Source organism: Phocoena sinus, chromosome 9 (assembly GCF_008692025.1).
Source record: "Phocoena sinus isolate mPhoSin1 chromosome 9, mPhoSin1.pri, whole genome shotgun sequence".
In the NCBI taxonomy this organism is placed as follows: Eukaryota; Metazoa; Chordata; class Mammalia; order Artiodactyla; family Phocoenidae; genus Phocoena; species Phocoena sinus.
Window position 1 is genome coordinate 86305671 of NC_045771.1, and position 10954 is coordinate 86316624.

The 10954-nt window shown below is 42.1% G+C and overlaps 1 protein-coding gene across 3 annotated transcripts in view; it reads right to left on the reverse strand.

The window, feature by feature from the left end:
- Window positions 1-9784, reverse strand: part of PTPN12 (protein tyrosine phosphatase non-receptor type 12) — an 87259-nt gene extending 77475 nt beyond the window's left edge. The window contains exon 1 of one of the 3 annotated variants that reach the window (XM_032643662.1): window positions 9355-9784. In XM_032643662.1, the coding sequence (XP_032499553.1) occupies window positions 9355-9453 (99 nt within the window). In that variant the 5' untranslated portion in view covers window positions 9454-9784. The remainder of the gene's footprint in view (window positions 1-9354) is intronic. The other 2 variants (XM_032643659.1, XM_032643660.1) reach the window with 2 other exon arrangements.
- Between the last annotated feature and the right edge of the window lie 1170 nt (window positions 9785-10954).

The window sequence follows — 10954 nt, forward strand, 5'->3', positions numbered from 1 at the left end:
TAGGCAGCAGGGGGATAGGAGAAAGGGAAATTCGTAAGACAGACATATAATTATAGTTTGAAAAAAAGCAGAGCTTGGGTCTGATGCTTTGAGTTGCCTTAGGCATTTAAAATTCCAATAATTTTAATGGTCATCAAAAGGAGCCTTGAGGGTTTTGTGAACTTATATTTTTCGATGATAAAAATAAAAACATGTTTCCAATACGGTTCTACATAAATGTATTAAAGAAAATTGAACTAGGCAGCAACACGGGAACTCAAACCCACATCTTCTGATTTTATAACCCGTATGCCCTCCATTATCCCACAGATGCCAACACTTGAAAGTGATATTTTAGGAAAGTGAGCATGATATATGGAATGAATCAGATGAGGCAAGAAACTAGAGGCAAGGAGAGAACAACAGCTATTGCTGTAATCACTCCCAAAACACCCACGATTTACAAGATACCACTATTGTTGAAGAGATGTCAGTGACATGTTATCTGGATTTCCTTAATGAAATCTAAAACCAAAAGTTAAAAGTGGACATTTTATTAAAATTAATAATGGTGTGGAGGATATACAAGTAGTTACTTTAAGTGGTTCCCTCAATCCTTATGCATATCAACCAGTGTCCAGAGAAAAATACGCACCGTACTATTTTTCACATTTATGTAGAAGATATTACAATTAATAAAAATGTATTTATTTAAAAGTTTTACTAAATTCAGTCTAATACTTTACCTTTCATTTTCTTTTTTCAGTGGATACTAAAAATAAAACAACATTTGTGCCTGCACACCTGTAGGTAAGAGGAAGAAAAAGCAATTCTCATGCTGGTCTAAGAGACAAGCCCCTTGGACCACCTGAAGAGCCAAACTCTGTTTTACAGCATTAAGCTCGCTACAATTTCTGCTAATGCAATGGCCATTAATGCTTATTAAATGCCAGGCACTATATTAAGCAATGGGGATACAGAGATAGCTAACTAAGTCCCAGTCTGTAGCCTTGGAGGCTTTCAGTCTAGGGAAATCAGAAATGTAAATGTTTATGAATCTAATGAACTGAGTGCTATAGAAACCCAGAAATGTTTACCATACGAACAAAAAATTTTAATCTATCTAAATGTTAATGTCTAACTGTCAGTTTCAATCTTTCAAAAATCTTTTCCAAATTAGATATCAAATATTGAAGGAAAAAAAGTTAACAATATTCTAAAATTAAATACAGGGAAACATCCTTGAGAATTAACACTTGAGGTAAATTTTTATTGGGCTATCTCAGTGAGCCATGTCTGGAAAGTTACTTAAAAGTTCACTTCCACTTTTGAAGTTAGTTAAAATATAAATATGTTTGGCTGGACACTCATCAAAGGTAAGAAAATCTTAACTAAACCAGTGGCACTGGGAAAGGACTAAGATTAGCTCAGATGCTACGACTGGAAAATATTTCCTTTCACTCTAGCTTTAAAGACATGTTAGACATACCGCACCATTTATATAAGCTTACTGAGATATTTTAAAAACCTACAAGCCAACCACAAGATAGCACTTCACACCCTCTAAGGTGGTTATAATAAAAAAGACAAAAAAAAAAAAAAAAAAAGACAGACAGTGACAAGTATTGGTGAGGATGTAAAGAAATTGGTGGGAATGGAAAATGTGCATTCTCCTGGTTGAAACGTAAAACATGGAGCAGCTTTGGAGAACACTCTGGCAGTTCCTCAAAATGTTAAACATACTTGTAGGTACATACCCAAGATAATCAAAAACATTGTGCAAAACAAAAACTTGTGTAAAAGGTTCATAGTAGCATTATTCATAAAATAATACAAATATATTACATCTTGTGTATTATTATATAAAAAATATTCCAAAATGTGAAAACAATGCAAACTGTCTATCAACAAATGGATAAACAAAATATGGTATATCCATACAACAGAAAATTATTCAGTCATAAAAAGGAATGAAGTATTTCTGACCACGCAACAACACTGATGAACCTTGAAAACATTAAGTCAAAGGAGTCAGTCACAGAATACTGATTCCATTTATATGAAATGTCTAGACGAGGCAAATCTATGGAAACAGAAGGTAGAGTAGTGGTTGCCAAGGTCTGCAGGGAACGGGGAGGAAGGGAGAAATGACTGCTAATGGGTATGCGGTTTCTTTTGGGGGTGATAAAAACTGATTGTGATGATGGTTGCACAATTTTGTGAATACACTAAAACCTATTAAATTGTACAACTTAAATGAGTGAATTTTACACTAAGTGAATTATATCTCCATAAAGCTGTTATTAATTTTTAAAACAGCTACAAGCCACAATATTGAACAGTTTAACAACGATGAAGTTTTTTATACTTATCTAGTCTGTGCAGCATGAAGATCTTGCCAGGCTTTCAGTCCTTCCTCCCCTCCTACTTTTTTTTTTTTTTTTTTTTTTTTTTTTTTTTCCCTCCTACTTTTTAACAAATCAAATCATAGCCTTAAATCAAAACTTCAGAGGTCTTATTTAACCAAAAGACAAGTTCTTTTTATCTGTCTTTTAAAATTATACTTAAACAGCAATCATTTCACAAAAAAGAAATAGATAAGGAATGCATATATGAAAAATGTTCCTATCTCATCTTTTTTTTAAAAAGCAGAGGGTGGGAGGGGATCTGTGTCTTCCTCTGGCTTCTGCCATCTCCTTTCAGAATGTTAAAAGTAAATGGAAGAAATTTATACCACTTCGCCTATTTCTTCTTCAACCCACTATAGTCTAGTTTTTTCCCATACCCCAACCCCAAACTGCTTTTTCTAGTCACCAAATCACTCCTACTTGGCAAATAGAATGGGTGCTTTCTCAAGCTCACCTTACAGGTCCTCCCAGAATTACTGTATCAGACTTTGGTGACTACTCCTTTCCTGAAACTCTCCCAGGCTTTTCTGACATCCTCTGGGTTCCCTTCCTTCCTCTTTGACCACACCTTCCCGGGAGCAATCACTAGCACTTCCGTTTAGAAGCTGCTCTTTAAATGCTGATGCTCTTCGACCTAAAGTTGGTCACTCTATAGGCTTGTCTGAATAAGCTCGATTCACTTTCCTGCTTTCAAATAACTCTTACATGCTTTAATTCTGTCCCGTCAGCTCTCTCATGCTCTACATTTCCACAAGATGTCTCATAGGCACCTCCTTTTAACGTGTCCAAAGCTAAATTCATTCTCTTCGACTTTGAAATTTCTTCCAACCATCTTCTGCTTGGTCTCCTCTGCTTGTTTCTCCTCTCTTCTTCCTTACCCTACCAAACAGTACCTTCCAACTTGAGTGACGGTATACCAAGCTAGAAACTTTGGAGCCATACTACAACATTCCTATCTCCTTCACTACTCACATCTAGTGACTCTTTGAGACCTCTTCCTTTATCCTTATCAGATCCTTTGTACACTCTCTGTTCTACTGTCTTAGTTTAGCTCTGGCCCTCATACCTCACTCCCTATATTTCAACAGCTTCAAAAATGCTCTCCTTCAATCCGGTAATCCATTCTTCATACTACCATCAGAATCAACTTTCTGCAACACAAATCTGTCAAATGACTGCTTACTTTTCTTAAAATATGCAGCGATCTGCAGAGACCTATAGTACTGATTCTCAGCATTTTACCAGAACCAACCTGAATGATATAAGTGAAGGCTCAAAGTAAAGCAGGCTGGGGTGGTGAGGGGACAACTGGAGGTGGGGAAACACTGCTGCAGTGTTCAAACAGAATGTCTATTTTCTTAACACCTGCCTACTTTCCCTGTAACTCTAAGACCTGTAGTGTGTTACTGTTCAAAATTACTACTACTGATCTATAGTATTCAGCATAGATTCAAGAACCTTCAAAACCTGATCCCTACCTAGGTGTTCATGTTAGCCTTTATCATGCACTATTTCACTGTTTCTCAAAATCTGGTGATGGCCCACCCCCAGACCATTTCAAAGAGTCCACGAGGTCAAAACTCTTTTCCTAACAATACTAAGTTATGCTTCCTCACCTGTAAATATGCAAATGCACAGACTTTAGTACAAGATTCTTTTTTAACACTTTCATTCCCTTTTGGAGTGTACAGCGGAGTTTTCTAGAGGGTACATGACATGTGATACTGTGAAATGTGACAATGCAACAGTGTGAATGCAACAGCTATAAGAATCCAGCTCTCTTCTATTAAGCCAGACATTAAAAAAATTTGCAAAAATATAAAAATAATGCTTCTTCCCACCAATAACTTTTTAAAAAATAATTACTTGTCATAAAATATAGTATACAGGTTAATATGGAATGGTTTTATTATCATTATTTTAAAGTAAATTGTATTTTTAAATATCTTCTAATTTCTAATACAGTAAATAAACAAAAGGTCTTTGGAGTCCTCAGTAATTTTTGAGAGTGTAAAAGACTCTTAAGATCAAAAGGTGTGAGAACTGCTACATTATTTACAGCAGATCATCTACCACTCCCTAAATATGCTCAACTCTGAAACCTCCATCCTTTTGCATGGCGATGCATCCTCCACCACCTGCCTAGTCCCAGCCAGGTCCTAAGGGACCTCAGATGCATTCTGGAGAAACGGGATAGAGAGAACAGGTTTTGAAGTCAAGCAAGATACTTAACTTCTCAGAGTGTGTTCCCTTACCTGTAAAATATAGGTTATATCTACCTCATAAATTGCCGATATGTTAAATAAGACACAGTGTAAAAATATCTGGCGCAGTGTTTAACATATAGTAGGGATGAAAAAATGTTCATTTCCTTTCTACCTAAAATAATTTATAAAATCACAAACACTACTGTAGTAAGATTAAAAACAATACAACAATTATTTAATCATAACAAAGCAAGCACACTGGTTGTTTTGAGCAGTTCCTTCAGGATTACTATTAGTAGAGCAGATGGTTTTATATAATAAATTCCCTGAAATGCATAACTACTACGGTAGTTCTGCAGTTACTTGTGATTGATAAATTCAGATTAATTTAAAATATCAGTTATTGGGACTTCCCTGGTGGTCCAGTGGTAAAGAATCCACCTTGCAATGGAGGGGACGTGGGTTCAATCCCTGGTCAGGCAACTAAGATCCCGCATGCCATGGGACAACTAAGCCCGCCCACCAGAACTACTGAGCTCACACACCTCAGCTAGAGAACCCGGGTGCCACAAACTACAGGGCCCACGTGCCCTGGAACAAGCGTGCCACAACTAGAGAGAAGCCCACATGCTGCAATGAAGATCCCAACTAAGACCTGACGCAGACAAAAATAAATTTAAAAAGTAAATAATAAATCTTAAAAAAAAAAATCAGTTATTTTAAATAGCATTTTAACATAGGAATGCTTGCTATTACACCTCAGTTTAGCCTTAGAAAAGAATGTCCATAAATCTTCTCCTTCCAGTGTTTCACAAAAAAGTACTATAATTCACACCTCCTCTGCATCCTGTTTTTTAAATACTCCACTAAGTCCACTCATTAAATTTTTGTTTTCATCTCCATAAGTAGAAATAGAACCAGTTTTTAAACTGAAACTGCCATATTTGTAGCTTCACTGTTGTCTTTTATGATTTTTTTTATATACAAGTGTCTAGTGTATAAACTTTAGCCTAATCAGAATAAATTTACTTCTTGTTTCAGTACTTTAATTATACATGATAAAGCTTTAAAAAGCAAAAGAAAATTACTGAAAATGGAAAGCCCAGACATCTCTTTTTCCTTCTGTCTCTAGTTACATGTAACTGACTACATAAATTAGCCATTTGAGAATATAGAGACAGCACAATAATTTGTTAGATGAAGACCCTAAATATTAGTTTCATATTTCAGTCTTGTGAAGTAGGTAGTATTTTTCTTCTTTTAAATGTGAGAAAACTCAGTTAACTCATTTTCTTTCAAGTGGCCTGCCCAAGGTCAGAAAACTAGCCAATGGCAGAGATGGGAGTAAAACATCTGTCAAACATAAATGTGCACCACCCTACCATACACATTTACTTGTCATGATCACTGTCTCCCATTTCATAAAGAAGACTAAAAATCGAGATAGTTGAGATCACGTTCTGGATCTGCCACAGCTTAGCTATTTGATCATCAACTTGTAAAGTAATCATTTTGGTGCCGTAGTTTACACCACCTCAATACCTTAGTTTTCTCCTCTTTCACAGAATGGGGTGCACAGCAGGCAAAGGCCAAGAACAGACAACTCACAGAATAGTTAACAAGAGGAAAAATTTCTACCCTTACTAGTATCAAGATACTCAAATTAAAACAAGATACCATTTTTCAACCATCAAATTATCAAAGATCCAAGATAATTATTATGAACACTCATACAGTACTGACAGTTGTATAAACTGACAGAACTTCTTCAAAAAGCTATTCATAAACACATATTAAATGTTTATATCCCTTCATCTAGTACTTCCATTACTGGAAGATATCTTATGCAATAATCCAAAATAAAGAAGCTTTATGCATAAGTGTTCACTACAGAATTATGACATATAATAGCAGAAAATAAATGGCCTAACATTCAACCATAATAAAATAGTTAAGCTAAAAGACAGTGGCTAGGTGAAATATTATATAGCCACCTAAAATCATTTTTACAAATGAAAAACACTTAAATATTAAGCTGGAAAAAAATTTCCAAGAATATTAAATGGTATTGATTATGTAGTATGGTCACAGAGAAGCATTAAAAACATTAACAGAGATAGCCTTTGGGAGATGGGACTACAGGAAGGCTGAGTGGAATAATGGAAAGACCACAGTTGGAATGCCCATTCCACTTTCCTACAGGTAAGGCATTCTTAATTATTACTGTATAATTTCCAAATTTGAAACAATGAACATTATCACTTCATATCTGAATAAGGTTATAATACAGTAGCTAGATTACCCCTAAGGCTCAGTTCTAAGATGCTAAAAATTTTTAAATGCATTTTTAATCCATATCAGAATTTAAGAACAACAGAAGAGTTAGAATCTATCAGGGGATCTCCTATTCTCTTTCCATGGCAGAGGGGACAAAGTTTCCCTCCAGCCTTCTAGTCAAGGGAAAAAGAGGCACCAACTAGCAACCTTAATTACAGCTATTGCTTATCAAGTCACAGAATAAAAAAAGCAAGCACTACAAAAGAACAGCCCTAGTAATCAAATCTCAAGTGTAGAATCCCCTAACTACCCCTAGGTACTATGGAAGAAAAAGGAAACTCATTTAGTCCTGGAGAAATGAAATCTCCAATAGGAATCCCTGACTCATCCCCAAAGCATGAACCCTAAGGCTACTTCCCCTGTACAGGAGTTCAGAGACTGGGCACTTGTCCTGATGGCCTGCATCACCAAACAATGCTCTTTCCTGACAGGATATGCCCATGGATAACAAGATGATTAGCATGCAAAGAATAAGTGGCCAGGGACCACACCACCTCTCCTTCCACAACCAAAATAAGACTGTGTAAGACTAGTTTTAAACATTTAAAATATTCTAAATAAATATTTTCTTCTCTTTTGGCCGAAGAGTAGTAAAAAGGGGACTCTGTCCAATTATTGTGATACCATTCCAAAGATACCAACACATTTAAAATTCTCAATAGTAAAAAGGGAACATGTCTTCTTTTCTTTAACCTTTTCAGATCATAAAGTAATTTTTCAAATACATAGGCTAAATATCAAGAGAAAATCTTTAAAATAAGGCATAAATTACTTAATCAACATTTTCTACACCTTCAAAAGATACTAACAAAACCTAACTCCTAGCCTCCTCTATTATTGGTCTAGGGAGGCGGGAATCACAAAGCTCCAACAACACTGTTACAATATTGTATAAGGTGAAGGGTTAAGAATTTTAACGCTAAAGCTTTACTAGACCGAAGTCTCTTTAAAATGTGAAAAATTATTTCAGCACTAAAAGCCATTTCACCTGCACCTTGTAAACAATTAAACTGTACTTTGAAACAAAAACTAGTCAATGTTTGCTGCTCACTCACTTTTATACACATTAACTGTGTATCCCTTGAACAATCGCGAATTTCAGAGTTAAGTGACTATTCCTGGAGGTGTATCTGGCCCGGGAGCAAAATTTTCCCTAGCTTATTTCCCATTCCCAAACCCCGCCAAGACTAAGGAGCAGCCACTTCCCAAAGTCCCACTTCCTTTTCCATTCCCCAGACCTCCAGGGTTTCCAACGCCCCAGTCTTGCGCAATATCCGTAGGAGCAGCCGCCGCAACCACCGCCTCCTAAGCCGAGAAACAACCCTAAAGGGAACATTGTCCAGCAGAAAAATACGGGGCGGGGGGGGCAATGGAGGAAGTCGACTTCTCCTCCCACGCCTTCGGATCTGACCCCCTCGTAGTGATGGACCAAGAGCAATTCCACGACCAGGACTTTTAACCTCCTCTCCAGCCCGCCTGTACAAGCAGAGGGCGGAAGGCGGGGTAGGGGGTGTCGGATGGCGGGGGGGGTGTTGGGGAGACTTCGAAGGTTATCTCCCACTTCAGGGCTTCGGCCCGTACGGTCGCCTCCGCCTCAACACGACTATTGTTCCCAAGTTCCCCACCCCCACCCCGGATAGGAAGTGATAGTCACATCCCCTCTGCCTTCGGCAGTGTCCCCTAGGGAGTCTGAAGTAGGCTTCCTTCAGGATAACCACGCACCTCCCCACCCGTACACACACACGCGCTTACCCCCTCAACCTCAAGTTACGTTGACCCCAAAACCATCTCAAACCTGGGTCTCAAGAGACCAGAGATGGAACAGGGGTAAATGGAAATTGAGCAAACCACGAGAATGCTTAGCGACAGACCCTTTCCCATGCACGACAGACCCTTTCCCATGCACCGGAGATAACTGCGAACCCAGGAACGGCAAACAGTCCTACCTTGCCCACCCCAGTGACCAGCTTGAGCAAAGGGACCCCACGAGTTAATTGCCACCTTAAGAGACCCGTTCCTCCCTCAGCCGCGACCCTCCCTGGAGGGGCAGTTGGATGGGGAGGTGAGGAGAGACGAGCCCCCCGGCCTGTACCTCATTCGCCTCCGGCTCCCGGCCCGAGAAACAATAGGTGGTCTCTGGCGGCGGTGCTGAGTGCGGGCTCGGCCGGGCGGCCTCTCCCTTCGCGTCCCGGACGCCGGCGGAGGGGGCCGCGATCGCGGGAGGAGAAAAGGCGGCCGAGGGGCGGAGGCGACCTCACCTCCCGCCGGCCTCCGAGTCCACCCGGCCTTGGGGCTGGCGCGCGCCCCCTACGCCCCTCTCCTTACAGCCGCACACAAAGCGCTGGCGGCCCGGGCCGGCCGGGCGAGGCTGCAGTGGGCTCCGGTGCCGGCGAGAGGAGTCGACAGCGAGGGGAGGGACTCACCATGAAGTCCCGGGCGAAGTTGTCCTCCCCATTGTGGTCCGGACTCTTCATGGCCTGGACCCTCTGTATGAATTTCCTCAGGATCTCCACTTGCTCCATCCTCCCGAGTCCCCCCGGCTGCGGTCGCTGGCCCCCCCGCCGCCCTCCCGCCCGGCGCAGAGCCCGCTCAGTCTTCCCCAGCTCGCTCCCCCTACCAGACCCCTCTCTCCCGACCCCCGCCGCTCCCTGCTCCTCCCCACCGCCCAAGGCGGTGGCAGCGGCGGCACCAGCCCGGCTCCCGATCCTACAACTTCCAGGAGCAGCCGCCGCTCTCCCACAGTACGGGGCGAGCCAATGCGGCTAGCGCCAACCCCAACCCCCAGCTTGCTCCATCCTCCTTCCCCGCCCTCCTCCTGCTCTGCCGGAGACGCCACCACCGCCTTAGGAACACGGCTCTCCGACCGCCCTGCCCCCCCCCCCCCAACCCCTTCCCGGTTCCTCCTTCCCTCCCTCCCTCCCTCCCGGCTAGCAGCCGCAGCCGCCTCTCCCCACGGGCTCGCCCCCGCCGCCACCCAAACGCGCGTCTCCGCGCAGCGGCTCCGTCCCGGGCGCTACGCCGCGCCGAGTCGCCCCCGCCCGCCACGCCCCCAAGCCCGCCCCGCCGGCCCTAGCCCGGCTAGGAGTGGCTGGGAGGCGCTTCGGCAGTCGGCTAAGAGACTTGACTCTACTTCCGGGGCGTGGTCCCGCCCGGCTGCGCATAGGTTTGAGGAGCGGTCGTAGGAGGGAATTCGACACAGCCGGGCAAAAGCTACTCAATTGGAGTAGGACTTGAGTTGGAAACTGCGGTCTCACCGCCTATTAGTGGGAAAAACATATTTCTAGAGTGCTTCCGCCCGCCGCCAGCCATGGGCTGGGACTACAAATCCAGGCCGGCCGGAGTCCAGGAATGGGGCGGGGGAGGGCGGCGGTGGGAAGAGAGGCATGCTGGGAACTGTAGTAGTGTCATATCTACGTTCGCCGCAGGTATGTCTTCATCTTAATGTTGAGGGCACTTAGACCTTGGCACTTTGGGGAATGGCTACAGCCAAGAGAAACGAAACGCTTCTTCAGTGATAGGACTTTTGCTTTTTGCACATCCGTCTAAACGCCGGCGAGTGAGCGCCTGAGATTCAGTTTGTCCTGGTGTGAATTGACAGGAATCTATCTTCTTGCCTTTAGATTCGCAGCACCTCAGAACTGAATAATATATTTTTCTCCGTAGAATGCATCTTTGTAAGTCTTCTAATAATCAGAGAAATCCGTCCCAGTCTAATTCATCATTTTACAAAGAAAGTGTTTGCGCATGGTCCCCCAGCATATTCCTAGCAGAGCCCAAACTAGAGCTCAGATCCTTTTGCTTTCACTACAACACCATATTGTTTCTCACAAAGGAGCGTAAACTTGTGATAATGTGACTGAGGTGAAGGACCTGATCCGTGGACTTCTTTTGGTCACTTAGACCCGCACACACGTTTTTTACAGATCAGATTGGTCAGGCAATTTGGTTAAAATAGGAAATGTCAGTGGTAGGCCCCTTTTCCCAGATGAATGTTTAGAAGCACCGTGAAATTTAGTGATAAAC